The following is a 25,511-nucleotide window of genomic DNA, read 5'->3' as shown; positions in this document are numbered from 1 at the left end:
AACGCGACAACATCAGCGATGCTCCAACGAGCATTTGAATTAATGTAAGATGACTTCAATTATTTGCAAACCAGACTTTAAGTCAATTAAGCTGGGTAGACATGTTAATAAATTTGGCGTTGTAGCATGTTTCCGTTATTACAAAACTAAGTCAAATTATCACATTCTTAGTTATATAGCCAGTATATATAATTATGGATTATTATTTTATTTGATCTTAGTCCTGACACATGGGTTGCATGGGAATGTTGTAACCTAATGTATTTCTCTATTAAGAAATAAATGAATTATCAAATCTTATTTGATGTCACATACTATATGGATTATATATCAAGTATAAGCATATATTTTAAATTCTTATTCATAATGCAAAAGTTTTTGGGGTTGTTTTTAGTATTTTTCCTTTTTAATTTTATACTAATTTTATGGCCTAGTTTTCCGGCAGTGTTTTTTTGAAATCTTCTTTGAAAAAAAATCTACTGGTAAAGAAATTATAATATGGGGTTGTTTTTAGTATTTTTCCCGCTTAATTTTATACTAATTTTACGGCCTAGTTTGTCAGGTGGTGTTTTTTTTTAAAATCTTATTTTACAAAAAAGAATACGGGCAAAAAAATTATAATATGAATGCCAAAAAAGTGATATTTAATTTTATTTTTGGAAAATTTATATGTCATATATTAATTTTAATTTACATAATTTTTTTATAATATAATTGCAATAGACTTAATTCTTTAAGATTTAATATAAATGTGATAGGTGTATTTGTTTAGTATTGATTAGTAGTGAACTTGTTTAATATTGATAGGTAAGTATGATTATTTTTTAAACTCTATCTTTCATATAAATATATGAATATTGATTATTTTTTGAAATTCTATCTTTGCAATAAGTTTTTATTTAATTTGGATAGTGATGGATATAAATAGTACAATATCAAATTGTATGTAATGAAATATTTAAATAAGATACATTATAAATTACTACAATAATTTTTTATTTCATTTGGATAGTGATTTTTCCTTAAAATTTTACCGAAATTCTAATATATATATATATATATATATATATATAACTTTAGCTGGTAAATCTAAACTAATTGAGAGATTCTAACTACTCAAAGCTATTCCATATAACATATATCTAATTTTCATAACTAGTAAAGCTATTCCATATCAATTATATTTAAGTTAGTCTTAACCACCTGTTACTTCAAAAGGAGAGTTTTTTTTACATTTGTATTAAAAATATTTTTAAAAATATAAAATAATGGTGTAGTTATTTTTATTATAGTTATAGAGTTATAGTTATAGAGTTATTTTTATATTTGGTTAAGAGTTATTTTTTTGGAATTAAAGAAAAAGTTCACAGCTTACCATTCAAAATATCTGGCAAAAGCCTACCCCTTACAAACCATTAACTGATTAAAAACCTGCATCTGACCACTAGCTAATTTAAATTTCTCAGTGTAATTAGATAGAATGCTAAACTAATAATAAAATTTAACCCTAACCAGAATAAAATACACACATTATTATGGTATCACAGAACCAAAAACGGAATTACCGTCAAATTGGCCAAAGTCTCCGAGTTTATTTATTCAGATCAAAATGACGAAGATAAAGCAATGAAAACGTAATTAGTGTCAAATTGGCCAAAGTAGCCGAGTTTATTTATTCACCTCAAAATGACGAATATACAACATCCACTGGCTCAATGACAGAACCGGGAAATAAACAATAATCCGTAAATGGCTCTCCATATTAAAAACAAAATTAACAAAACAAGGAATCGTATGTGATTATCTGCAATAAACGGTGAAACCAGATCAAGTCATCGATCCTGAAAGCTTCTCTTCAAGTTCAGTACGTTCATCACAGTCGGCGGGGTAATGAAATGTTGGCCAACTGACTGAATAATTTCCCTTAATCTTCTCAGCATCGTCTCTGCAACTTTAAACACCCCATATCCACCCAAGACCAAAAACTCTCACACGCTTCGCTCTAACATGTCCCGATATCGCTGGAAAGAGTTTTGTTTCTGCAAAAGCATCTGACTGCGAAACCTTTTAATGAAATCCTCCGCCAGAATGTCGATCTCGTCCTCGACAGAGCACGTAGACATTCGCGAGCTCTCAATAGCTGAAACATAATTTCTAGGGTTATCAGAGGGCGACTCTGACTCAAGAATTGCGTGGGATATATGCCCCAATTCCTGCTCGCAATGTTGAAGAGCTTCACAAGGCATCTCATCGACGGGCGTCGAAGCATAATACATCGTCAATGACGTATTGTTGTCACTGGAATAATGCCCTTCGCTATCCTCAAGTCCAAACAGAGAATTCATCTTGTGAGAAATTGCAGCGAATATCTTCTTGTTCTTGATGAGGCCGAGAACAACAATCTTGGTCTTCATTGCGTGGGCTGCTTTTCCTTTGACAGCATTTGATTTCGATTTGAGCACAGAGCTCAGGACCGACCACACTTGCCTCACCACCCATGGGGACCCTGCTATCTTCATATTTCCTGCTGAAATTTACAATTCAGCCCAGTGGTGCATATAACAGTATAATCCTATGGATTATAACAACAATAAGTCTATTGCGTACAGACCTTACTTTGTCCCAACAGGCAAGCCACCTGATTTCCTTTCTTCTCCGTATATGTCCTTCCCACCTCTCTATATATAACAACAATTTGCGCGAGCGTTCGTCATCACCCTAAAAAGCACAGCACATGCAGAAGCGTGGTGTATAAAGAAAATATAGACAAAGGAGAGTAAAGTTGGTTAGTCTATTCTGAGTCCGCAGTTTCACAAAAACTGGACATTTCAGTATAGGCTGTCGAGTGCCAATAGAGAGATGTAGCAATGGAGGAGGCTGTTTCATAGCTTAAAAAATATTTCTTCTCTTTTCCAACAAAAAAATATCTACGTGTTCCATTAAACAAATTCGCACTATCAAAAGGTAGAAACGATGGAGGGTGGAGAGTGATTCTTGTTTCTGCTTTTCTGTGCTTTCTGAATCCATTTGTTATTTTAAAAATGTCGCATAGTTTTAGCACTTTAGACAATCAACTTCAGCACTTTCTTCAGTGCGGGCAGCTTCCGAGAAGCACTTATCGCGTGATACAGTTCAGCCTTCAGAGAACTTATAGGTCATTTGTGTTTTACTGGACTGAAAGTCAAAAGTTGATATTCTTTCCAACATGCTGTTTTATTTGAGCTAATGGATCCATGTGTAGTATGTTTTCAAAGCCTTGAACCGACTTCGACACATAGCCCCCGAGTTTGAGTGAGCGTCCAATTTCGGTTGCCTCCGCTTGTGTAAAATTTGGGTAAAACAAAATTATGTAAGTTAATTTTATTTGCTTTCCATATGTATGTGAGATACAAAATTCGATAAAATTATATTATATAAAATAATATAATTTTATAATTGTAACATATAAATCTGTGTTTACATAAAATTATTTCTAGCTTTATTTAATATTTTTTTTAAATTTCAATAAATATAATGTTAGAAACTATCCCATCAAATTTATTTAGAAAGATAATATATTAAATGCTCATGTATCATTAGCTCTTCAATGTAAGGGGCCTCCATCTTGTCATATTATTGTAAAAGGCTTTCTGTGGACTCTATCCTATTATTTAATTAAAATAAATATATTATTAATTAATAGATATATTATTAATTATATTGATAGGTATGTTTATTTCAAAAGAGAGTTTATGTAATTTCAATTGAAATAATCTAGATCTTTCTTAATTTTGGATCTATCAAGGATTCAAAAAAATCAAATATCTTTCTATTGTAAAAGAGATTTGAATCTATGATTTTGCATTTAAATACATCTGATCTCTCTGGATAATTGATAGATTTGGAGTTAAGACGGATGTAGACTGGTTTAATTATTAGTTTTATGTGTGCATAAATTTCTCTTAGTTTAAATAGGCTATATTATAGAAGAATACTATAAGAAAAACCAGGAGTCCAAAAACCACTAATGTTTACATGACATGACAACAACTCTTCCATATTGGACTCGATCTCAACAACAAAGAATGGAGCAATAATTTCAAGAGAGAGATTATTAATGTTTTTAAAGCAGTTGCTTTTAGTGAGACTTTTTGGAAGCTTTTCAGGTTGGTTTTTTTTGTCTAATTTCTCTAAAATCCCGTAGAAATTTATTGAAATCACAAGCTTGATGGGTAACCCCTGCACAGTCATATCACCCATAGCACCCTAGGGGTTAGCACCCATAGCACCCTAGGGGTTTTTCAGGGTGTTGAATCCATATATACAGTAAAAAAACCAATTTAAATAACACTAAAGACAGCTCCATTTTATAATACTTTTAATTAAAACATATATATAAAGATTCTAAATATTATATATTTCTTTCAGATTTAGTTGTAGAATGCACTTTAACACAATCACTAGATTTATTTCAAAGATTTTATGTTTTGGCTGTTTAGAAATTTGGGTGAAATTTTTTTTTTGCAATAATTTTTAATTATTTAAAATGTGATTTTGAAAATATAAGTTATTCAATGTTATTAAAAAAGAAACTTGTATTGAAACATTTAGACTAGACCACTTCAACTTACATTTAAAAAATCCCTCTAAAAATGACATCAATCATTGACAACACTTGTGAGAGAACAAGTTAACCCAGGTGTAGTGTAAATCAACTTGCGACCATTTTGGGAGCAAAGCTATGAGCTAAAGCACACTTTTACCACTTTCAAGTATTCTGATGGTTTGTTTTTAAGATTACTGAACCACCTCAATATACCTCAACACTATATTGAATCTTGCAGTACACAATTTGGCTCAAGGAACAAACTCTAATTTAGAAGACAATTTAGAAAGTTTTAAATTTCCATGAAAATATGTAAGAATTTTGTAATTTGAATGTTGAGAGATTTTTCAGTAAAAAAACACATAAAGAAATTATAAGTGGGCAAGTGTGCTTCATCTTCGAGACAATATGAAGAACCACGTGATGAGATTACTGACATTAGATTAAATAGATGAAGAGACATGTTTTCTAGCCTTTAAAATATAACAACTAGTTTTGACTAAAGAATTATCATTAATTAATAAACAATTTTTTTATTAAAATAAAGTAATAGATGAAAATTATCATTAATTAATAAATATATTTTTTAATTAAAATAGAGTAAAAGATGGAAATTAGTTGTAAATAAAAAATTAAATTAATTTTATTATTATTATTATTATTTCATCAAAACAAAAGTAAGTAATAATAAGGTCAAACTTAATTATTATAAAAAATAATAATAAGAAAATGGAAAAAATAAAAATAAAATAAATTAATAAACAAAATCAGCTTGAGCCCCTTCTTAACCATACAAAATCCTTCATCAAGGACTCTGCATCATTTGCCAATGAGTTAAAGAGTTCCAAACTTGATCCACATGACAAGCTTGTGAGCTTCGATGTGGTCTCCCTCTACACTAATATCCCTATCAACAGGGCCATCGAAGTCACCAAGCACATTATGGATCTTGATACGACTAATTTAGTTGGTATTTCTCTTACTTCTACTTTATTTTCATTCGATGCAGAATTCTATGAGCAAAGTATCGCCATGGGTTCACATCTCTCCCTTGTGGTAGCTAATCTATTCATAGAGGATTTTAAATCGGAGTCCTTAGCTTCTTCTCGTCTTCTGCCTAACATGTGGAAGAGGTTTGTGGATGAAACTTGTGTCATCTCGTCCCATGGTAAGGAAGAGATGGAACTATTTTTCCTCCATCTTAACAATCAATCTAGTTCCATATAGTTCACCATGGAATTTGAAAGTAATGGTAGTCTTCCCTTCCTTGATGTCCTCCTCTGAAGGAATGATGATGCCTCTTTTTCTCATCAGGTATGTCATAAGAAAACTCATATGGAATAATATTTTCATGCTAATTCTCATCATTTCCCAACTCAAAAGCTTGGTGTTCGCAACCCCCTAGCAACTAGAGCTTTAAAAGTTTTTGATGACAACCATATCAATAAAGAGAAAGGAAATCTCCTAAGTGTTTTCTTTAATAATGGGTATAGTAGACACCAATATACTAAGGCTTTCCTCAGAGCTGAAAAAGGTCCTAGTGCTAAGAAAGATACCAAGGATTAATTTTCCATTGTTCATCTTCCTTTTATCCAAGGGACCACTGACAAGATTCCGAGGATCCTAAGGAAGCATAAGGTGGCTTCAATCTTTAGGCCTTTAAATACCATCCAGATCTCCCTTAGATCTATAAAATACCAGTGGAACCCAAGAATATGAAGGGTGTTTGCGCTATCCCATGCTCTTCTGGGATTCCCTATATTGGTGAGACTGGACGCTCGAATAATCAAACGACTCGTGAGCATGCCATTTACATCAAGCATGGTAGGACCTACTCCTCTGCTATGACAGAGCATGCAGATAAGTCTAAGCATCACATCTGCATTGAGGATGCTCAAGTTGTTGCAAGGGTTAGTCATTTCCATCATCGTAAATCGAGGGAGGCCTTAGAAATGGAAAAAGACCCAATAATTTGAATAGAGACGATGGTTGGATTATTAACAGAAGTTGGGTCCATGTCATGTCCTCCTAGTTTATTAGGTTTCTTTTTGGGATTTATTTTTCTTGTTTACTTTTATATGTAGGTATTGGTGTCGTTTTTATAGTATTTTTTGTTGACTTATTCCTCATTAGAGTTTATATTCTTGATCTTTGGTGTTTTCTTAAGTATTTTATCATCCTATTCATTCTTAACTCCTTTTAGTATTTTTGTTATTTATTTAATGGGTCTTAACCCCATGTTTTATTTATTGATTACTTTTATTTGAATATATATATATATATATATAGATATATATATGTATGTATGTCTTTTGGCTTGTGTATATTTTTGTTTTATTTTGTTTATTTTCCACTAATTATTAATATTTTTTTAATGTATTAATAAATTGAACTAATTATTTAAAGGCATTCTCGGAGAAACTTGACGAAAGGATGGGAGGCGGGTGCGCTTAGGGTTTGACACTGCTCTTCATCTGGCAGACCATCACAGACTGCACCGCTCTGCCATTAACGTCCAACCATAAGACATCTACACCGCAATAAGGCACAGCTGCCACACGATGGAACCCCCCCAGGGAGACGACATAGTGCCTCCCCCCGCTAACATGGAAAATGCCCTGCGACAAACTAAAAATGTTAGGAAGGACCATCAAGAAGATATAGCAACAGAGAATGAAAATATGACAAGGAATAACAACGCAAATGAAGAACTAGGAGTGAAGTCAACCACCTGCAAGCCTGTAGTAGTTGACAGACCCAAAATCGAGCTCCCAAGTTAGCAGATTAACACTCAGATCCAATTTATGAAGGATCATGCTCTGATAGGAAAGTTCATAGGCCTTTGGCCAATGGAGAAAGCATTGCATGGCTGGATCACAGCCAAATGGAAGCCAAAAGGGCACATAACACTGCAATTAGGGCCTAAGGGCTTCTTTATTGCCATTTTCGATTGTTTGGAGGACCGAAACATGATACTGGATGGCGGACCTTTCTTTTTCAATGCAGCAAGACTATACCTGAGAGGATGGATTGAGCGCTTTAACCTGGACAAAGAAGATCTGAGCTGGGCCCCGGTGTGGTTGCACGTTTATTCTCTCCCTCTGGAGTATTGCGACGAAGACTCTTTACAAGACATTGGGAATGGCTTAGGCGAATTCATCAAAGTGGCAGAGGAGACAAAACTGAAGCGGTACACCTCCTATGCATGGATCTGTGTATACATGCACCTCAGCAAAGCTCTCCCAGATGTGGTAAGCCTTTACCATGATGATTATGAATGGTTACAAACAATAGATTACGAGCATGTACCATTCCTCTGTCGAAAATGCCCCACCCTAGGCCATTTATTCCGAGACTGTCCCTCCAATAAGAAATCCACGACCACCCCCTCATTGGACAAACCAGACTCACATGGGTTCATAAAAGTTCCTAATCGCAAAAAAACCCATAAAAAGCCCTCTTCCTCAATAAAAGAACCTGTCACCAACACCTCCTTGCCATCAACAAGCAACAGCTTTGAAACCCTGCTCCAGCCGGAGGCTCAAATAGTAGATAAACAGGAACAACCTGAAGCCATTCCTAAGAATACCGCCCATTCTGCTCCCTCAAGCTGAAAGAAAGCCCTCATTTCTAAGCAACCCGCAGATACCAAATCACCCTCTCCCAGTAACCCCCCAAAAAGGACTGCTCAAGGAATGGAGATAGATGGTACTCAGATGCAACTCACACTTGTAGATGATACAAATGAAAAAGCAGGAAGCAGTTCAGCACATGGAAGAAGAACCGGAGAGCTTTGATATCGGAGACCTAGATATACTGGGACTTGAACAGGCATGTAAGAAAAAAGAACATGACAAAATTCCTGAGCAACAGCTACAGAACTTAGAAGTAATCCTCTCAAGAGCACAAAAGCAAAGATCATTAGGTGTCCAAACTGGCAGTCAGTGGGATGGAAGAAATATCTTCAAAGACAATAAGAAACGAGGAAGGAAAACAGATCTTCAGAGAACCATCTGCATAGGGGAGATGCTGGTGGAATCTGGAAGATACTCCAAGTTTACCAAATATTATAATCCCCTTCCCAATCGTGAACCATGAATCTCATCTCATGGAACATTAGAGGGCTCAACAGCCCGAGAAAGGGTCGACTAATAAGGAACATGCTACAACGGGAAAAGCCTCAAATTCTCTTCTTGCAGGAGACCAAGTGTAATTCTACAACGTTGGATCAGATCCTCGCCAAAGCATGGCCAGGATGCAAAGAAGTGGTTGTGGAAGCTATAGGAGCCTCAGGAGGGCTAACCATATTTTGGGATGATAGAGCTATAACACTTACTAACATACATGCTAGTAAGCACTTCGTTCAAGCCATGTTTCATTTAACAAGGACAAACATTCATGGACAGTTAACCAATGTCTACTTTCCCCGGGAGGAAACAAACAAGGTAGACACACTGAATACCTTAACTCAGATCAACTTAGAAAGATCTCACTAACTTTGGATCACTGGAGGAGACTTCAACATGATTACAAGATTAGAGGAAAAAAGAGGAGGATGGGTCAAGTTGGACTGTGAAAGCACTCACTTCAAAAACTATATTCATAAAAATAGGCTCATAGATATGGAATTCAACAATGGCGTATATACATGGAACAACAAGCGTGTAGATGCACACCAAATAGCATCTCGGTTAGACAAATTCCTGCTCTCTGACAATGCAATACATCTTGGTGGGGATCTCTTGGCCTCTATATTGCCACTTTCTGGCTCGAACCACTGGCTGATTAAGCTTCACTGGTAAAGAACGGGAGACAATGTTTGTAGGCCCTTTCGCTTTGAAGCTTTCTGGCTGAATAACCCAGACTTTCACAACCTGATAACAGAGACATGGAAAAATTTCAATCCACCCGAAGGCACAAAAATGTACAAGTTCCAACAAAAGCTAAAAAATCTCAGGGAAAAAATAAAACAATGGAATCGCTTTACCTTCGGTAATATCTTTCAGGTGTAAGACGCTCTTGAACAAGAAATTCAAAAATTACAATAGAGAATCATAGCTAAAGTCAGATCTGAAACCATAGTAGGACATGAATGTCAACTACAAATGCAAATCTCAGAAAGAGCAAAACAGGCCGAGATTCTTTGGAGAAAAAAAAGTCGAGGATTAGATGGCTTAAAGAGGGTGAACGCAACACAAAGTTTTTCCACCATACAACTATCTAAAGGAGAATGCATAACAGCATTATTCACCTCCAAAATCGACAAGGGGAACATCTAGAAAAGCATGAAGATATAGAACAAGAACTCCTCACCCACTTTCGGAGGGTGCATCAGGAAATGGAGATTGATCAGCTGCCAGCTATAGACAAAATCACTAAGAATATTCCTAAGATCATCACTGACGAACACAATCAAATCCTCCTCAGGCCCATATCTTTACAGGAAGTGGAGATAGCTATGCGACAACTCAAAGTTGGGAAAGCACCTGGACCAAACGGCTTCACTTCAAAATTCTTTCATAACTTCTGGGATCTCATCAAGGAGGAAGTTTAGCAAGTAGTCGAGGAGTCCAAAGTTAGCAGATGGATGCTCCCATCCTTGAATGCCACCTTCATCGCTCTCATCCCTAAGGAGAAGCATAGCCAAACTTCGGACAAATTCTGACCTATTGCACTATGTAATGTCATTTATAAAATTGTCTCCAAAGTGATCGCCATACGCCTCAAGCCCTTGCTTCCCTTACTTATATCACTGGAGCAATCAGGATACGTGGAAGGAAGGCAAATCACCGATGGCATTATTCTCACTCATGAAATCATTCACTCCCTAAAGCAGTCCAAAAAGGCAGGTGTGCTCCTAAAAATCAACCTCTCAAAAGCTTTCGATACTTTAAGCTAGAAATATATTCAAAAAATGCTGCTAGCCTTTGGCTTTACCCCCCCTTGGGTTCGATGGATTATGATTCTCATCACCTCTACCTTCTTTTCAATTCTTGTCAATGGGATCCCTTCCACCCCCTTCCACCCGTCCAGAGGCATCCGACAGGGGGACCCTCTCTCACCCTTTCTATTTGTTATTATGGCGGAAGGTCTCGGACGTTACATCAAATATGCCCTACATAACCAGCAACTTCATGGCCTTTCTTTCTAAAATACCCCTGCTTTCACCCATTAGCAATTCGTGGATGACAATATGTTATTTGGTCATCCTTCAGTCCAGGAAGCCTGTAAACGGAAGTCCATTCTATCTGACTTTTCGGATGCCTTTGGCACATTCATTAACAAATAAAAATCCCAAGTCTTTTTCTTTGATACACCCCCCATCACTCAATCCTCCATAGCTAGAATTCTGGGATTCTCAATTGCAACTCTGCCCTCCAAATACCTAGGATCTCTAATGACAGCCTCTGCCTTAAAGCACTCATCATGGAAAATACTCTTAGAAAAACTGGAAGCCCGTATCTCTTCATGAACTTTCAAAGCTCTCAATATGGCGAGCCACCTAGTTTTAATCAAAGCAGTGCTACAATCTATGCCACTCTAACTTTTCTTAGTCCTGGAAGCACCCAAATGGGTTCTTAAAGCAATCAAAAATCTTCAATGGGATTTTTTATGGGGGGATACGAAAAAAGAAAAATAAAATTGGCTCTGATAAAGTGGTAAACAGTGTGCCACCCAAAATCTTCTGGAGGCACTGGCTTACGGGATCCTCAGCATAGGAACGAGGTCATGGGAGTGCACATCTGGTGGAAATGGCTCTCGAACCCTCATACTCCTTGGGCAATCCTCTGGACAGCTAAGTATGCTAATAACAGACCGGTGGATGATTTAATTCAGCTCAAAGAAGTTTGCACATGCTCTCTAATTTGGAATGTTGCCAAACAACATAAAGATCTAATCCAACAACACAACTTTTGGGAAATTAGGAATGGAGACAATGCAAGGTTTTGGCAGGGCTCCTGGTAGTAATGACCCAATTGAAGGATCTACTCACACCCCACCAGCTTCAGGATTGGGTAGAGCAACCGACGATTAAAGTAAATCAACTTTGGAAGGAAGATCACAACCACGGTTACAGATAATGGTTAAGTTCAAACCTCATTCTTGGGCGAGCCACGCAGTCCATCAAAGATAGCCTGGATACAGAACCCTCTAACAGGAAAATACGCCAATCAGATAAGAAAGACATCATTAGATGGGGTTATGAAACGAGAGGTACCTTCACATCCCAAGAAGCATATCATATAATACTAAGGGACCATACCATCAAGGATAGCCTCTGGCACAAAGTTTGGGAGCCACCAATTTGGCCGAAAATCTCCACCTTCCTCTGGTTGTTGTGCCAAAATAGAATCCTTACTTGGGATAATCTAAGGAAACGGAGTTTTCGTAGACCTTCCATCTGCCCAAATTGTAAATAGGCAGAAGAAACTAAGGAACATATCCTAAACTCATGTCTATTAGCAACCTGACTTTGGGAGAAAGTTAGCTTCAGATGTCAAAGAGATGGACGAAATAAGGAGAATTCAACCAGCACTATTCGCTCTTGGGCACCTCACCCTTACAAAAGCAAAATATTAAACGCCTTATGGAAGCTAATACCAGGTTTCCTCATGTGGACAATCTGGAAAGAGAGAAATAGCTGCATCTTCAAGGACCATTCATCTCCCATAGAAGTTCTATGGAACAACATATGTCAAAAAATACGTGAAACCTTGATGCTCCAAACTTGGCTTGATGATGATTTCCCCTCCACTCCACAGGAAAAAAATATATGGGTGAATTGGGACCTTCAGTGGAACCATGACCAGGTACACAAAAGGAAAATCCCTCCATCTAGAGCTACACCTAATAAATGGACTCCACCCCCACCACCCATGGTACAACTCAACTTTGACGGAGCGTCAAAAGGAAATCTAGGTAAAGCAAGATTTGGAGGAATATTCAGAAATGACAAGGGCAATGTTCTCTAAACATTTATGGGGTCAATCGGTTGGGATACTAATAACTAAGCTAAATTAGAAGGAGTATGGGAAGGACTTCTCCTTGCTCAGAGAAATAGATTCTTCCCACTCATAGTAGAAGGGGAGTCTCAGATTTTAATTAACATGATCAATCAGATCTTACAGGGAACTCCAACACAAAAAGTGGGTAGTAGTTAGCGATTGGCAGAAAGGCTGGAACAGATTGAAAAATGGCTACTCATTCATCGAGCTATTACCATCAGGCACACTCGTCGGAATGGTAACAAAGTAGCAAACTTCTTAGCAAATATTGGCGTTGACAATGGTAAGACTCTTCATGTGGGAGCTCTTAGCATTATAGCCAACACACATCAATTGCAGGATTTCAATGATCTAATGCAAAAGGAAAGTGCAAATGCAGAGGAAACACACCTGGATGCGGGTGAAAACAATAGCATTTAAATGACAAGACGGAGTGTCGATGGTTGAGAATCCATCTGGCTACTTGCATCATCCTGAGAGCCCATCGTAGAGGGATTAAAAACACCTTGCAGGTGACATTTATTGACTCCAAAAGCTGTGACGAGCTCACCTCATTCATCATTGGCCCCTACAGATCGTTATGTCAATCCTCCTCTGCTCCATGGCATTTGTTCCTCCCAAGCAGCTGAACCATGTATCAGAACTGCGACAAGCAGTCGCTGCCTAATCCTCCCCTTTCAGGATTTTCGTAATGGTTTTCATTACTCGCATTCCTGTCATTACCTCCTAGATTATGTCTCGCCCACCCCTGCTCATGCTCAGCATCACCTTTCTTCCAATTCTTCCACTGTCAATTTAGCTTACATCTATGCCATCGCTCGCCTCAGGCACCGCATGCGCAGTAGATGTGGAGGAACGCGTGGAGGTTATATCTACTCGCAAGCTTCAACCAGCTCCGCCTGTGATTCCTCGGACTCAACTACTGAAATTACCAACCCACAAATTTACCCCACTCATCGCTACCCAAGTACCAGAAGTGGTAGAGGTAGGCGGGACAATGCCGTCCACACTATGGATCTCCCAATTCCCCCTTTTTCTGCCCCTCACAACACCCAATTCCACTTCTGCAATGCCTTAAATAGGCCTATAATCACTGCAACCATTACAATTTCCTTAGAGGAAGAGTCTATGACGCAAGCTCCTCTGTCAACTCACGAGAACAAGTAGAGTCAGGAAATGCCTGGTAGTTACGGGAATAGCAACAAGCAGCGAGGTGAAAGCAACAAGGTTCTTCATGGCAAAGCCAATGAAGGTGACACTTCTGGTGAGGAGGACAAGCATAATGACACGAAAGATTCAGGCAGTAGGCAGAACGACTCTGGTAAGTGACAGATGGATGCAAAAGGCACTATGGAAGATCCACCTTCTCAGGGTCGAGGCGCATCTAAAGCGGATGACGATTGGTATCAGTTTTCCTACCCGATTGAGGAGGAGCCAGCTCTGGAGGAACCACCGGCCTAACACGTGGCCTCATGCAAAGGTCTTCAGCTCCCAGGTGGATACGTTTCACTATTTTGTTGTTTCCTGGCTTATGCAAAGGGTCCGGCCTCTAGGTGGATATGCTACTTTGTTTCGTGGTTTTGTGGTCTGGGTGTGTTCTATTTCTATGCCATGTGTTTGGTTGAATCTCCGCCAGGTGGACATGTCTCACTAATTCTTGGTTATGTCCCTGTTTTTGGTTTTAGAATTGCACTCCTTTTTGTCCATTTTGGAAAACCAAGGTCTACTTTGAAATAGTTTCTCTGGTTCAATGGCTGGTTTCCCCCATAACAGGGGCAGTCTTTAAAACTTCTTGGACTCGTTTCCCCTCTGTTGGGGCAGTCCATTACAAATAGTTTCATTTTGTGTTGCTGAATATTGTTGAACATCTCTGAGTTCAGGTCTCTCTGTAATTTTTTGTATCATATCAATAGATCAATACTACTTAGAAAAAAAAATGTATTAATAAATTAATATCATAATTTAAATATTATTGTTCAAATATAGTCATTACTTGAAATTATGGTCTCTACATTGTTGTCTATTTAAGCCTTTCTCATGGCTTGCTTCTTCATTTGGTCCTGATAATGAGCCACACTTGTTGGTTCGAAACACGTCAGCCAAAAATTTCTCTTATGTGATTTCTACCAAAAGACTTTTCTTAATTCATTATGGATCACAGAAGCCCGAGTTTAGAAAATAAAAATGATGAGGTTAAAATTAACTATTCTAAACAATAAAACTAGAAATAGTAATAACAAAATAAGAAAATAAATAAAATAAAATATAAATCCAAATAATAAATTAACTCAATTTTATTATTTGAATAAAAGAAATAATAATAACAATAATAATATGGTAAAAAAAAGTAAATAAATAAGAAATAAAGGAATAGTGTATTGTCCCCAATTAAATTAATTTTTTCTAATATGAATTTCTATTCTTGTAATTGGGTGTTGGGAAATAATTTTGCATGTAAACTTAGATAAAGTGGATGGAGGGAGTCCCCACTTAAGTTTTTAAGAGATGGAGGCCATCAACATTAGGGAAAAGGAAAGGTTAAATTGCTAGTGGAATATGTGGCCCACATAAAGTACACAATTGGGGAAGAAGGAATTCGAATTCCTTGAGGCAAATCGAATTGGTTGAGGGACCCACAATGAATGCATGGCCAACAATTATAAAAGAAGGAATGAGGGAGAAATAGTCTATTTGAAAATCAAATTTTCCATCACTGATAAGATCAACCAATATTGTGTTGTTTAGCACGCAAGTGTCTCTCAACAGAGATCTTAGTGCTTGCTTCAGTGGGCTTTGAGTGCCAACCGTAGGAGGGAGTTCTAGTTAGTTCCAAGTAATACCAGAAGTAGTGAGTCAAGTTACAATAGACGTAAGTTGAGTTACAACAACAGGGGTAGTAAAAATAAGGAGGTCGAGTTACAACTGAAGGGAAAGTAGCAACATGAGGGTCGAGTTACTACAACAGGAAAATAACAGCTAAGTTCCAAAAGTAGAGAGATTAGCAATCGTGCAGAGTAGGGAGAGTAAGAACAATGAAAACGAAGGAGAGTAACAATAGAGCATGGACTATGCAGCCAGTGGAGTGAGATCTGGTGGGGAAACACTATCCTGAGGATTTTGGAGCTGGGGAGATCAGAGATCATTTGGAGGGACATCTGGGGAGCATTTCTATAGTTTGGAGTGCAGAGATTGAAAGGATAAGTCACAGCAACAAAATTCATATTTGGAGGAGGGCCAAGCTGTGAAGGGTCAATTTTTGAATTTTTCAACCAAGGGAAACCCTTTCTGGGTTTTGGGCAAGGATCAAAGTCCCAAATTCCTAGAATTGTATGGGCACTATAAAGTGCAAAGATCAGGGGGCGAAGGAAGGTAGCAGTGTAGTGTTAGAGCAATAGCGCAATTTTCTAGAGGAGATGGTTATTGAAGCCATTGAGATTTCTTGTACTCATCACGTGGTGATTTTATCTTTCCTTGTCCAAGCCTAGGTGCACTTACTCCAACTCTTTATACCACAAGCTGGTATTATTAATAATATCTTGGCCAGTTCTGGGATTTGTAGAAATTTCTGGTTCATATGTATTGGTTTCTAAATTTTTTTGTGTTATTGTATTTGCATGTCTTTGTTATCATTGTAAAATTTCCATTAGGAACATTATAGTGGTATTGAGCATGATCTTGGCCAGTTGTGGAGCAACCCACAAGATCGTGGAAGATTTGGGCATGTATGTGTTGAAGAACGTGTAACTAGGTTCGGTCTTCATATTGACTAAGTAGTTATGTAATGAAAAGACAAAGATGATAAAATTTATTTTTGTAAAGCTTTCCTGGTGGGTTTCATGAGAAAGAAGTTTTTATAAGTCGAATACTTCTTCTTAATGTCTTTAGGGATTCTTCATTCAGTCATAAATATATTTTAGAGTCATGTATATGAAATATTGTTACACTTAAAAAGAACAATTTATTGAAGTAATTGTATGCTCCAAGACCTTGTCAAGAAGCTCCATAAGAATTCAGCTCAAGTATGATTGAACATGCCCCTTGATGTAGTCGGCCTACCCACAAAAGACTAGTCGTCTTAAAAGATGGAGACAACATATATAAAGGAGGAACTGTGTCTTCATTTAGAGGAATAAATTTGGTCAAGCTCTGAGATCAAGTCCGAGAAGAAGTTAATGTTTCGGTGCATTAGGAAGAGGAAATTAAAAAATAGAAAATAGAAATATAGCATATAATAAGCTCGTTCTGGTTTGGGTCTGTAGTGAACTTGTATATCAAAGATAATCAAAAGTTCACTTCAGCAAAAAGAATAGTAAAGAATAGAAGTTCACTTCAAGAAAAGAACAGTAAAGGGTTTTCTATATAGATTTGAAAGGAAGTATGAAAAGAAGGACCATACAACAAGAAATAAGGGACTGGAAGGTGTGTAGAAGAGAGACAATATCTATATCGGTCTTGATCTTAGATATTCCTAGAAGAGACTAGAAAATATACAAAGTATGAAGGAAGGTTTCCACAATAAGAAGGAGAGTTTGACATGGTGCATCATGTGGGTATAGAGAAGGATCAAAATAAATCTAAGAAAGTATGAAAATAATCTTATTGTGAAGGACTATTAGATTAGGGATTGAATTTCCCTAGTCTTGGCACAAAGGAGTGCAGAAAGAAAGATCAATCTAAGGTGACTAAAAGGAGTAATGACAAGGTCTTGGAAGCATCTTGAATTTAAGGGTCCAATGTTTGGAAATTTTCAATCAAGGCTTCAATAAGAGAAATTTTCAGAAGGGTTTTCCTCTCTAGGTTGGAGAGGTTTTTCCCTAGCTAAGAGCCAACATCTTGTGTTCTTGTCTCTTGTGTTTTTGGTAATTGTTTGATGAAGTAAGGAAAACACACACTAATAATAAGAAGAATATCAAGCTAAGAAAAATTTTAAAAGAACTTCACAAATTGTTATCAAGCCTAGAAGAATCTTACTAATACTAATTTCCTAGATTCTTCAACATGGTATGAAAGCTAAGGTGCAGATTTCAAAGGAAGGGAAAAAAAAGAGACAAGCAGTCTACATCAACAAAGAACCTTTTCTCCATATTCATCATCAAAAAGGTCACCAAGAACCTTATCAATATGACTACAAAACAAGGTAACTCAAAGTCAAAGATTATCATCTTGGAGAAGGTTGAATATCCAAGAATAAATCCTAATCTTCACTATAACAAAAGGAAAACACAATACCTTTCATAGTATCAGTGCTAGCCTAAAAATATATGTGTCATTACAACCCATGTCATACCACTACAATATTAATGACTTAAACAATCTCGATGATTGGTATTGAACAAAGCTCAAAGGCCACAAAGATAATTTCTCATCCTAGTCAAGTCAAGCAAGCTTCTACTCTAGCAAGGAGCATTGCAACAAGGTTGCAAGGATATAAAGTCATAACATACATTACAACAATATCACTTTAGAAGGAGAACACAATCCGACATCTTGGGTGGACACCATGACAATGCTCTTAAAATTCTTGATTTCGATTCCATATGCTCACAGCCAAGGAATCAAATAAACTCAACATATCATAAAAGGAAGTAGTGCTTGGTGCTTAACAATGAGAGGAAGATCCAAGAAAGGTTCTAGAACTCTATTGTACCAAACAACTCCGGCAAGAATCTCATGGAAAGAGATCATTCAAGAAAGCCTCAAGGTGAAGATTTCATCTTCACATGAAAAGTAAGTATCTTTTCATTCTATATTCAAGTTTGGTTAAAAGACTTCATGATTGCAAGGACATCTATGAATTGGATGGGTTATCAAGATTCCTTGCATGAAGAAGGAGAATAGACATAGTCCTCTAAGTACTGGAGTCATCAAAAGGTTTACTCTGAATTTATGAAAAGGGATATTTATGAAAGATTCCCTCACATAGAAAAATAGGAGACATCAAAGTGATGTATATGATAAACTCATTCTGTTAAGGTGCAATAAACAAGGTCAAATGAAATATGATCTAAATGAAAGTACAAAGGCATCAAAGGATGTAGGATATCTTCAAGAAGCAAAATGATGATTAAATATGTCAAGTCGGCCTAAAGGAGGGACAATCCTCTATATCTTGAAGTTGTCCACTCCTCTAAATAGAACACTCTCATATCTCTAAAATTAGTGGAGAAAAGGAGGCAAGGGTGAACGAAGGAGAAGAAAGGATCTCCAAGTGTAGCAAAGAAGAAGGATGGACAATCGAGCTGAAGAACATTATTTCTCTGGAAAGCTACAACCACACATGTGAGAAAAGGAGGGTTGTCTATGTGGTTATGACATCAACAACTCAGAGTTGATATATATCAATATCTGGGGCTAGTAAACTAGGCCTATAAGAACTCCCAATCAAGCAAAGAATAAGGGCACTCGAGTGAAGGAGAAAGTAGCCTACAACATCAAGTAAACAACCACACATGTGAGGAATTAAGGTTACAGGACAGTCACACTATGTCTTTACTTACATCTCAGGGAAGAAGCTCATTTGGTCAAGAGGAAGGAAGGGATCATCATGAATAAGGAGTCTCATCATAGACCAAGAATAATTACCTCTTCTAGAGTAAGTGCAACAATGTTTACCAATAGTTGAAATAAGAACAACATGTCGGAAGGAGGGGGACGAAGTTCTGGGGAACAAAGTGCCGGAAGAAGGAAGTGTCAGGGAACAAAGTGAAGAAAGGAGAAAGGACTTGACTTGTGCTTGGAGGACATTATAGTCAAGGGTCTAGTGTTTGGCAGTGATCAATAATAAGCTTCAATAAGAGAAATTACCGAAGGTTTTTCTTCTCATGAAAAGAGAGGTTTTGGCCCTCGCAGAGAGCGAACATCTTGTGTTCTTGTTCTTATGTTTTTTATAGCAGTTTGATGAAGTACACACACATGAATTAATAATAAGAAGAATATTAAGCTAACAAGAAAAGTAAAAAGACTCCACAAATTTTTATCAAGTCAATAAAAATCACACTACACTTAATTTCCCAAGATTCTTCAACATGGTATCAAAGGTAAGGTCACACAATAAGGAAAGGGCATCTCAAGAACACTCATCAAGAAAGGACATCTACAAAGTCGAAGCATCAAGCCAAGAAGTCTCAATCACTTCAAGGATAAGAAAGTATACCATCTATTATTCATCAAGGAAGACTACAAAGCAAGAAGAAGAGTCATACATAAAGGCACCCACAAAGAAGAGCAGATCAAAGAGGGACTCACATCATCTACAAGTCATCAAGAAAATCTCATCATCAAGTAAGTCCACTTGGAGAAGGAAACTTGAAGAACATCAAGATCATAGGAAGGCAAGACATCAAGTCTTCAAGGACAAAGCAAGTCTACTACATCTCAAAATCTATCAAGTAAGTATATGTCCCCTTATGAGTATACATCAATGTATTTTTGCAAGGAAAGCAATAAATTGGTAGACACTAATAACTTTATTGCATGGAAGAAGAGGATTGATTTAATTCTCAACGACAATGAACTCGTAGAACACATCAAAGGGAATGTTACTATTCCTGCTAAGGAACAAATTCAAGAATTAGCCAAGTAAAATAAGGATGAGACAAGAGTTCAAAGGATTCTAATAGAATCCATCAAAGACTCTCTCATTGCTTATGTCTCCAGATTTGAAACATCAAAACAAATCTATGATAAACTAGCAGAGCTAATCTCGATAACCACAACTGGAAAGGAGATATATCTAAGAAATGAATTGTACAAGATGAATATATAAAAGGAAGGAATAGCTCCCTACTTCATGAAGATCTCTGAGATGAGGGATCAAATTCAAGAGCTAGGGGAATTCATGTCCGACAAAGAAATGATAACTGTAGTACTCAATGCTCCACTTGAGGATTGGGGCAACTTCACATCAATCATATATGCCAAGAAGGAATCTACCACACTAAGTGAAATGTGGTCTCTATGCAGGACTAAGGAAACCAGACTCAAAGCCAAAGAAGATATCGTATCAAAGGAGCAAGAATTTTCTACCATGGCCAAGAGAAATAGAAAATTTGGCAAATTTGGTCAATGATAAACAAACAAAAAAGATATGTCCAAAACCCAATGTTATGGATGCCAAGAATATGGACACTATAAAATGAATTGTCCTAAACTTAAGAAGGACAACAACAAAAAAATTAAAAAGGAAGAATCTCATGTGACTCAAGAAGTGTTATAACATCATTTACCACGTTTATATACTTTATGCTCTAAGTCATGGCCTTGGGCAATACTTTCCCTTCAGACTTGTTCTAAATATTAAAAAATATTATTTTAAATTCCATATGTGACTCTGCCCTGCATTGGAGGAAGCAAAGGGTTTGCAATCTACGAGAACAACCTCAAACGTAGGACCTTTGGGTAACACTCCTTCTTCTTACTTCGGTGGTTTAAATATTAAGGCTCCTTGTTTATTTTATTCTTTTTGTTGTATGCCCTCTTCTCTGTTGAGGTGCTCAACCCATACCCTACGGTGTATTATTCCCATAACAGGAAGTGAAAGAAGAAGAAAAGAAGAAAAAGAAGGAAGATCCTTCAGATATCTACTATGACTAAGTCAAACTCTTTACTTAAAGGCTTCTTTGAAAGGTTTGAGTAGGATAGCAGCATGTAGGAATAGAATAAAATTGCATAGCTAGAAAAACCTTCTAAAATCTAGCAGGATGAAGTACATAGAGGTATAGATACTCATGTAGAAAGAGAATTTATAATTAAGAACAAAATGCATGGTTAGAAATAACTTCTAGAATATAGGACCATAGTAGATATAGCTCAAGATATTCATGAAGAAGGAGCATACCTAGAATAGGACCTCATCGAAAATGAAAGAAAATTGATCATGATTAAGAATCTTAGAAGACCTTCATCATAAAAAGGAAAGAAACTTTTGCAAGGTAAGGATATTTAAGATCCTATCATGGAATATTCAAAAGAAGATTCATGAATAAGAAGCAGATGTCTCATTGGGAATCTCATTCAGGGATTCAAGAAAAGGATTATATACAGGCAAGCTAAGATGGAGCAAGAAGGGCCATATCAAGGACAACCAAATGAAGCCAAAATGATCAAAGGAGAATCAAGATGAGGTATGTATGCATCAAATTTTAGTTATGTCATCATTTGTATATTATTGAGTCACGAGAATATTTATATGACATGATCAAGTAGGAAAGAATATCTTTCACCAATGACATGCTTGAAGGCATGTACTACAATGCAATGGAGGTCAACAAAAGAAAATACTCACGTAAGGAGTATAAGATCGCCGACTAGGAAGCAAGAAGGAATGTTGACTAGTCCTAGAAATGAGCAATAAATAAGTGCTCCCTCAAGAAGTAGAAGGTAGTTGACCAATTATCCAAGATGAATTAAATGAAGAAAGATATCAATCATGTGAAGTAACCCATGGTCAGAAGAATCACTATCTAGTAAAGATCCATTAAACATATCTCCCGAAAGAAGGCATGACAATTCATACAAAGGAAAAAAAGACCCTTGATACCTATGAATTCCTTAGAGATTCAAAAGGTGAAGATAACTGATTCTACTCCACAAAGATGTCATGACGAATAAGCCATCCAGAAAAATTTAATGTTGAAGCAATATCAGGATGAAGTCATGAAGTGTTACTAGATCAAAGCATGGGAGCAAGCAACTACAAATAAGAATCCGTGAGAAGAGTATTCTGAAGCATGGACAAGATGAAAAAGGAGTAGCTAGATGACAAGAGATCCTAATATATGGCAAGAATACCACTTTCCACAAAGAGAGGAATCACATGAAAAACTAGGAAGGAAAGTGATCGATGGATAGTGCCCTACCAAAAGGAAGTTCAAACGAAGACTTCATGACATCGAAGGAAAGAAAAAAATCAAGCAGCTGAAGAACCCACGAAGAAGAAGTTGTTGATGAATGGACAAGTCCCTAGGTAAGAAGGAGTTATAACAAGTTCCCAATTACAAAGGAACTTGGACAAGTACCTTGTCAGAGGATACTTGGGCATGTCTTCAAGTGATAGACACAACATTTTTGTCTTCACTTGCGAAGAAAGAATGGGAGGATTGGGTAATCATCTCATATCCAATACTCTTTGAGGATGTGTAGGGTATCCAAGACAAGAGTAGGCAAGAGGACTGATATTATTTGAGGGCTGGGAACCCAAGATAAGAATAGTCCTAGAAGGTCATACTCAGTGAACACCCGGGTGGGTATGCACCTTGAGAGACATTGAATAAGGTGTCTATAAGTCATTGGTCTCACCAACATTGTGCTCTAATCTATTGAGATATAAAGTTGTCAGTCAAGGCCTTGCTGTGGAAACAATGATGGTTATTATGATGTTATAATAGATGGATTACAAATCAAATTTATCTTATGTGAATTCTTCAAGATTGAAACATAGCCAAACACATTCTAAGGTTGTATGAATACCTCCATAGTTAAGATGGAGTGTTGAAGGAAATATAACTAGGTCTGGTCTTCATAAATGTACTTTTGATATTTGTATTTATTGAAGAAAAGGAATATTAATTTGATAATATATGTCAATGAGTTTCCTTCTCAATTAAATAGGTCTAGCACATGTTAAGGTGCTATAGGTGAGTCAAATAGTCAAAATAAAATGTTTAATACCTTAAGGGAATGTTACACCATGTATATAATTGTATTAGAGTCAAAATGAATACCTCCAAGAAAAGTCAAAGTCTCCTTGCAACGACATCCTTCAAGCAACAAAATGATGATTAAATATGTCAAGTTGGCATAAAGGAGGGAGATTCCCCTATATATAGAGGATTTCCACTCCTCTAAATAGAAATCTCTCATATATTTGAAATTAGCGAAGAAAAGGAGGCAACTAAAGGGTGAACGAAGGAGAAGAAAGGTTCTCCAAGTGCAGAGAAGACAAATGGTATACAACTGAGATTAAGAAGATTGTTTTCTAGGAAAATTTGTAGCCACACATGCGAGAAAAACAGGGTTGTCTCTATGATTATGACAACAACAAATCACAATTGATATATCTCACTATTTGGGGCTAGTAAACTAGGCCTATAAGGCCTCCCAATCAAGAGAAGAGGAAGGGAACTCAAGCGAAGGAGAACAAAGCCTACAGCATCAAGTAAAGCACCACACATGAAAGGAATGAGGGTTGTAGGATAGTCATACTAATTCTGTACTTACATCTTAAGGAAGAATCTCATTTGGTCAAGAGAAAGGAAGGGATCATCGTAAATAAGGAGTCTCATCATAGACCAAGAAGAAGTACCTCTTCTAGAACAAGTGCAATGAGTTTTACCAATAGCTGAAAGAAGAACGAAGTGCCAGAGGGAGGGGAACAAAGTGTCGGAAGAAGGAAGTGTCAGAGAACAAAGGGAAGAAAGGAGAAAGGACTTGACTTTTAGCTTGGAGGAAATTCTAGTCAAGGGTCTAGTGTTTGGCATTGATCAATAAGAATTTTCAATAAGAGAAATTTACCAAAGGGTTTTCCTCTCAAGAAAATAGAGGTTTTGGCCCTGGTAAAGAGCCAACATTTTGTGTTCGTGTTCTTATATTTTTTATAGCAGTTTCGTGAAGTACACACATATGCACTAATAAGAAGAAGAGGATTAAGCTAACATTAAAAGTAAAAATACTCCACAAATTGTGATCAAGTCAAGAAGAATCACACTACACCTAATTGCCCAATATTCTTCAACATTTGCAACCTTGTTCTCCTTACCCTTGATGTACTCGATCTCAAAGTCAAACTCACTAATCGTGGCCAACCATCAAGCTTTCCTAGCATTCAAATTTGGTTTGTCAAATAGATACCTCAATCCACTATGATTACTCATCAAGATGAACTGCCTGCCAAGAAGATAGTGTGTCCACATCTTCAAAGCATGGATGATCGTTGCCAACTCAGGATCATGTGTCGGATAATTCTGCTCATGCTCATTCAATTTTTGTGACTCATAGAACACTACATGTCCTTACTACATAAGGACTCCACCAAGTCCTCTCTTGTAAGCATCTATGCACACCACAAATTATTTTTATGGATCTGCAATCTTTAACACTCGAGCATTTGTTAACAACTACCTCAATTGCTCAAAATTGGTTGCACAATCCTCTGTCCACTCAAAATTCTTACCTTGCCTCTTCATTTATGTACTCAGATATGTAATTTGATATAAGTTCTTGATGGACCTCCTATAATAACCTGCTAACCCCATGAATGACCTTACCTAGTCCACATTTCTAGGAGCTTCCCACTCCATGATAGCTATTATTTTCTTTGGATCCATTGTTATTTCTTCCTTGGAAACAACATGTCCCAAGTAATGTACCTTTGTTTGAAAGAAACTGAATTGCTAATCTTGGTATAAAACTTATACTCTATCAGTAATCTCAACACTATTGCTAAGTGCTCGACATGATCTTCATAATTTTTAGAATATAACAAGATGTCTTTAATGAATACAATAACAAAGTTGTCCAAGTAAAGGACACAAGACACTATTCATCAAGCACATAAAAGTAGTTGGAGCATTTTTCAATCCAAATATAACTAAAACCAACTCATAATAACCATACCTGGTGCTCAAAGAAGTCTTCTATATGTCCTCTTCCTTGACACGTACATGTTGGTATCCTTATCTCATATCAATCTTCGAGAACACTAATGTTCCCTTCAACTAATAAAAAATTCATCAATCCTCGGCAACAAATACCTGTTTTTGATGTTCACCTTGTTCAACTCCCTGTAAACAATGCATAGCCTGAGAGTACCATTCTTCTTCTTCACAAACAATACTAGTTCACCCCATGGTGATACACTTGGCCTAATGTACCCCTTGTCAAGCATTTCCTTCAATTGTAACTTCAACTCTACTAACTCTAGT

The 25,511-nt window shown here is 36.8% G+C and overlaps 1 protein-coding gene across 1 annotated transcript; it reads right to left on the bottom strand.

Annotated features, from left to right (window-relative positions):
* Positions 1–1,988: 1,988 nt before the first annotated feature.
* Positions 1,989–2,519, bottom strand: LOC149199943 (uncharacterized). Its single transcript, XM_089400777.1, has one exon. The coding sequence runs from the start codon at positions 2,517–2,519 to the stop codon at positions 1,989–1,991; it is 531 nt and encodes a 176-aa protein (XP_089256903.1).
* Positions 2,520–25,511: the final 22,992 nt, after the last annotated feature.

This window comes from Pinus tabuliformis, chromosome 2_1, assembly GCF_031772625.1.
Source record: "Pinus tabuliformis cultivar Carrire ecotype Pingquan chromosome 2_1, CPIR1, whole genome shotgun sequence".
In the NCBI taxonomy this organism is placed as follows: Eukaryota; Viridiplantae; Streptophyta; class Pinopsida; order Pinales; family Pinaceae; genus Pinus; species Pinus tabuliformis.
Note: the sequence above shows the minus strand (reverse complement) of the source record. Positions and strands in the feature narration are given on the sequence as shown.

Excerpts from the sequence above, each read along its gene's own strand:
- LOC149199943 (XM_089400777.1), bottom strand. The coding sequence starts at position 2,519 with ATGAAGATAGCAGGGTCCCCATGGGTGGTGAGGCAAGTGTGGTCGGTC.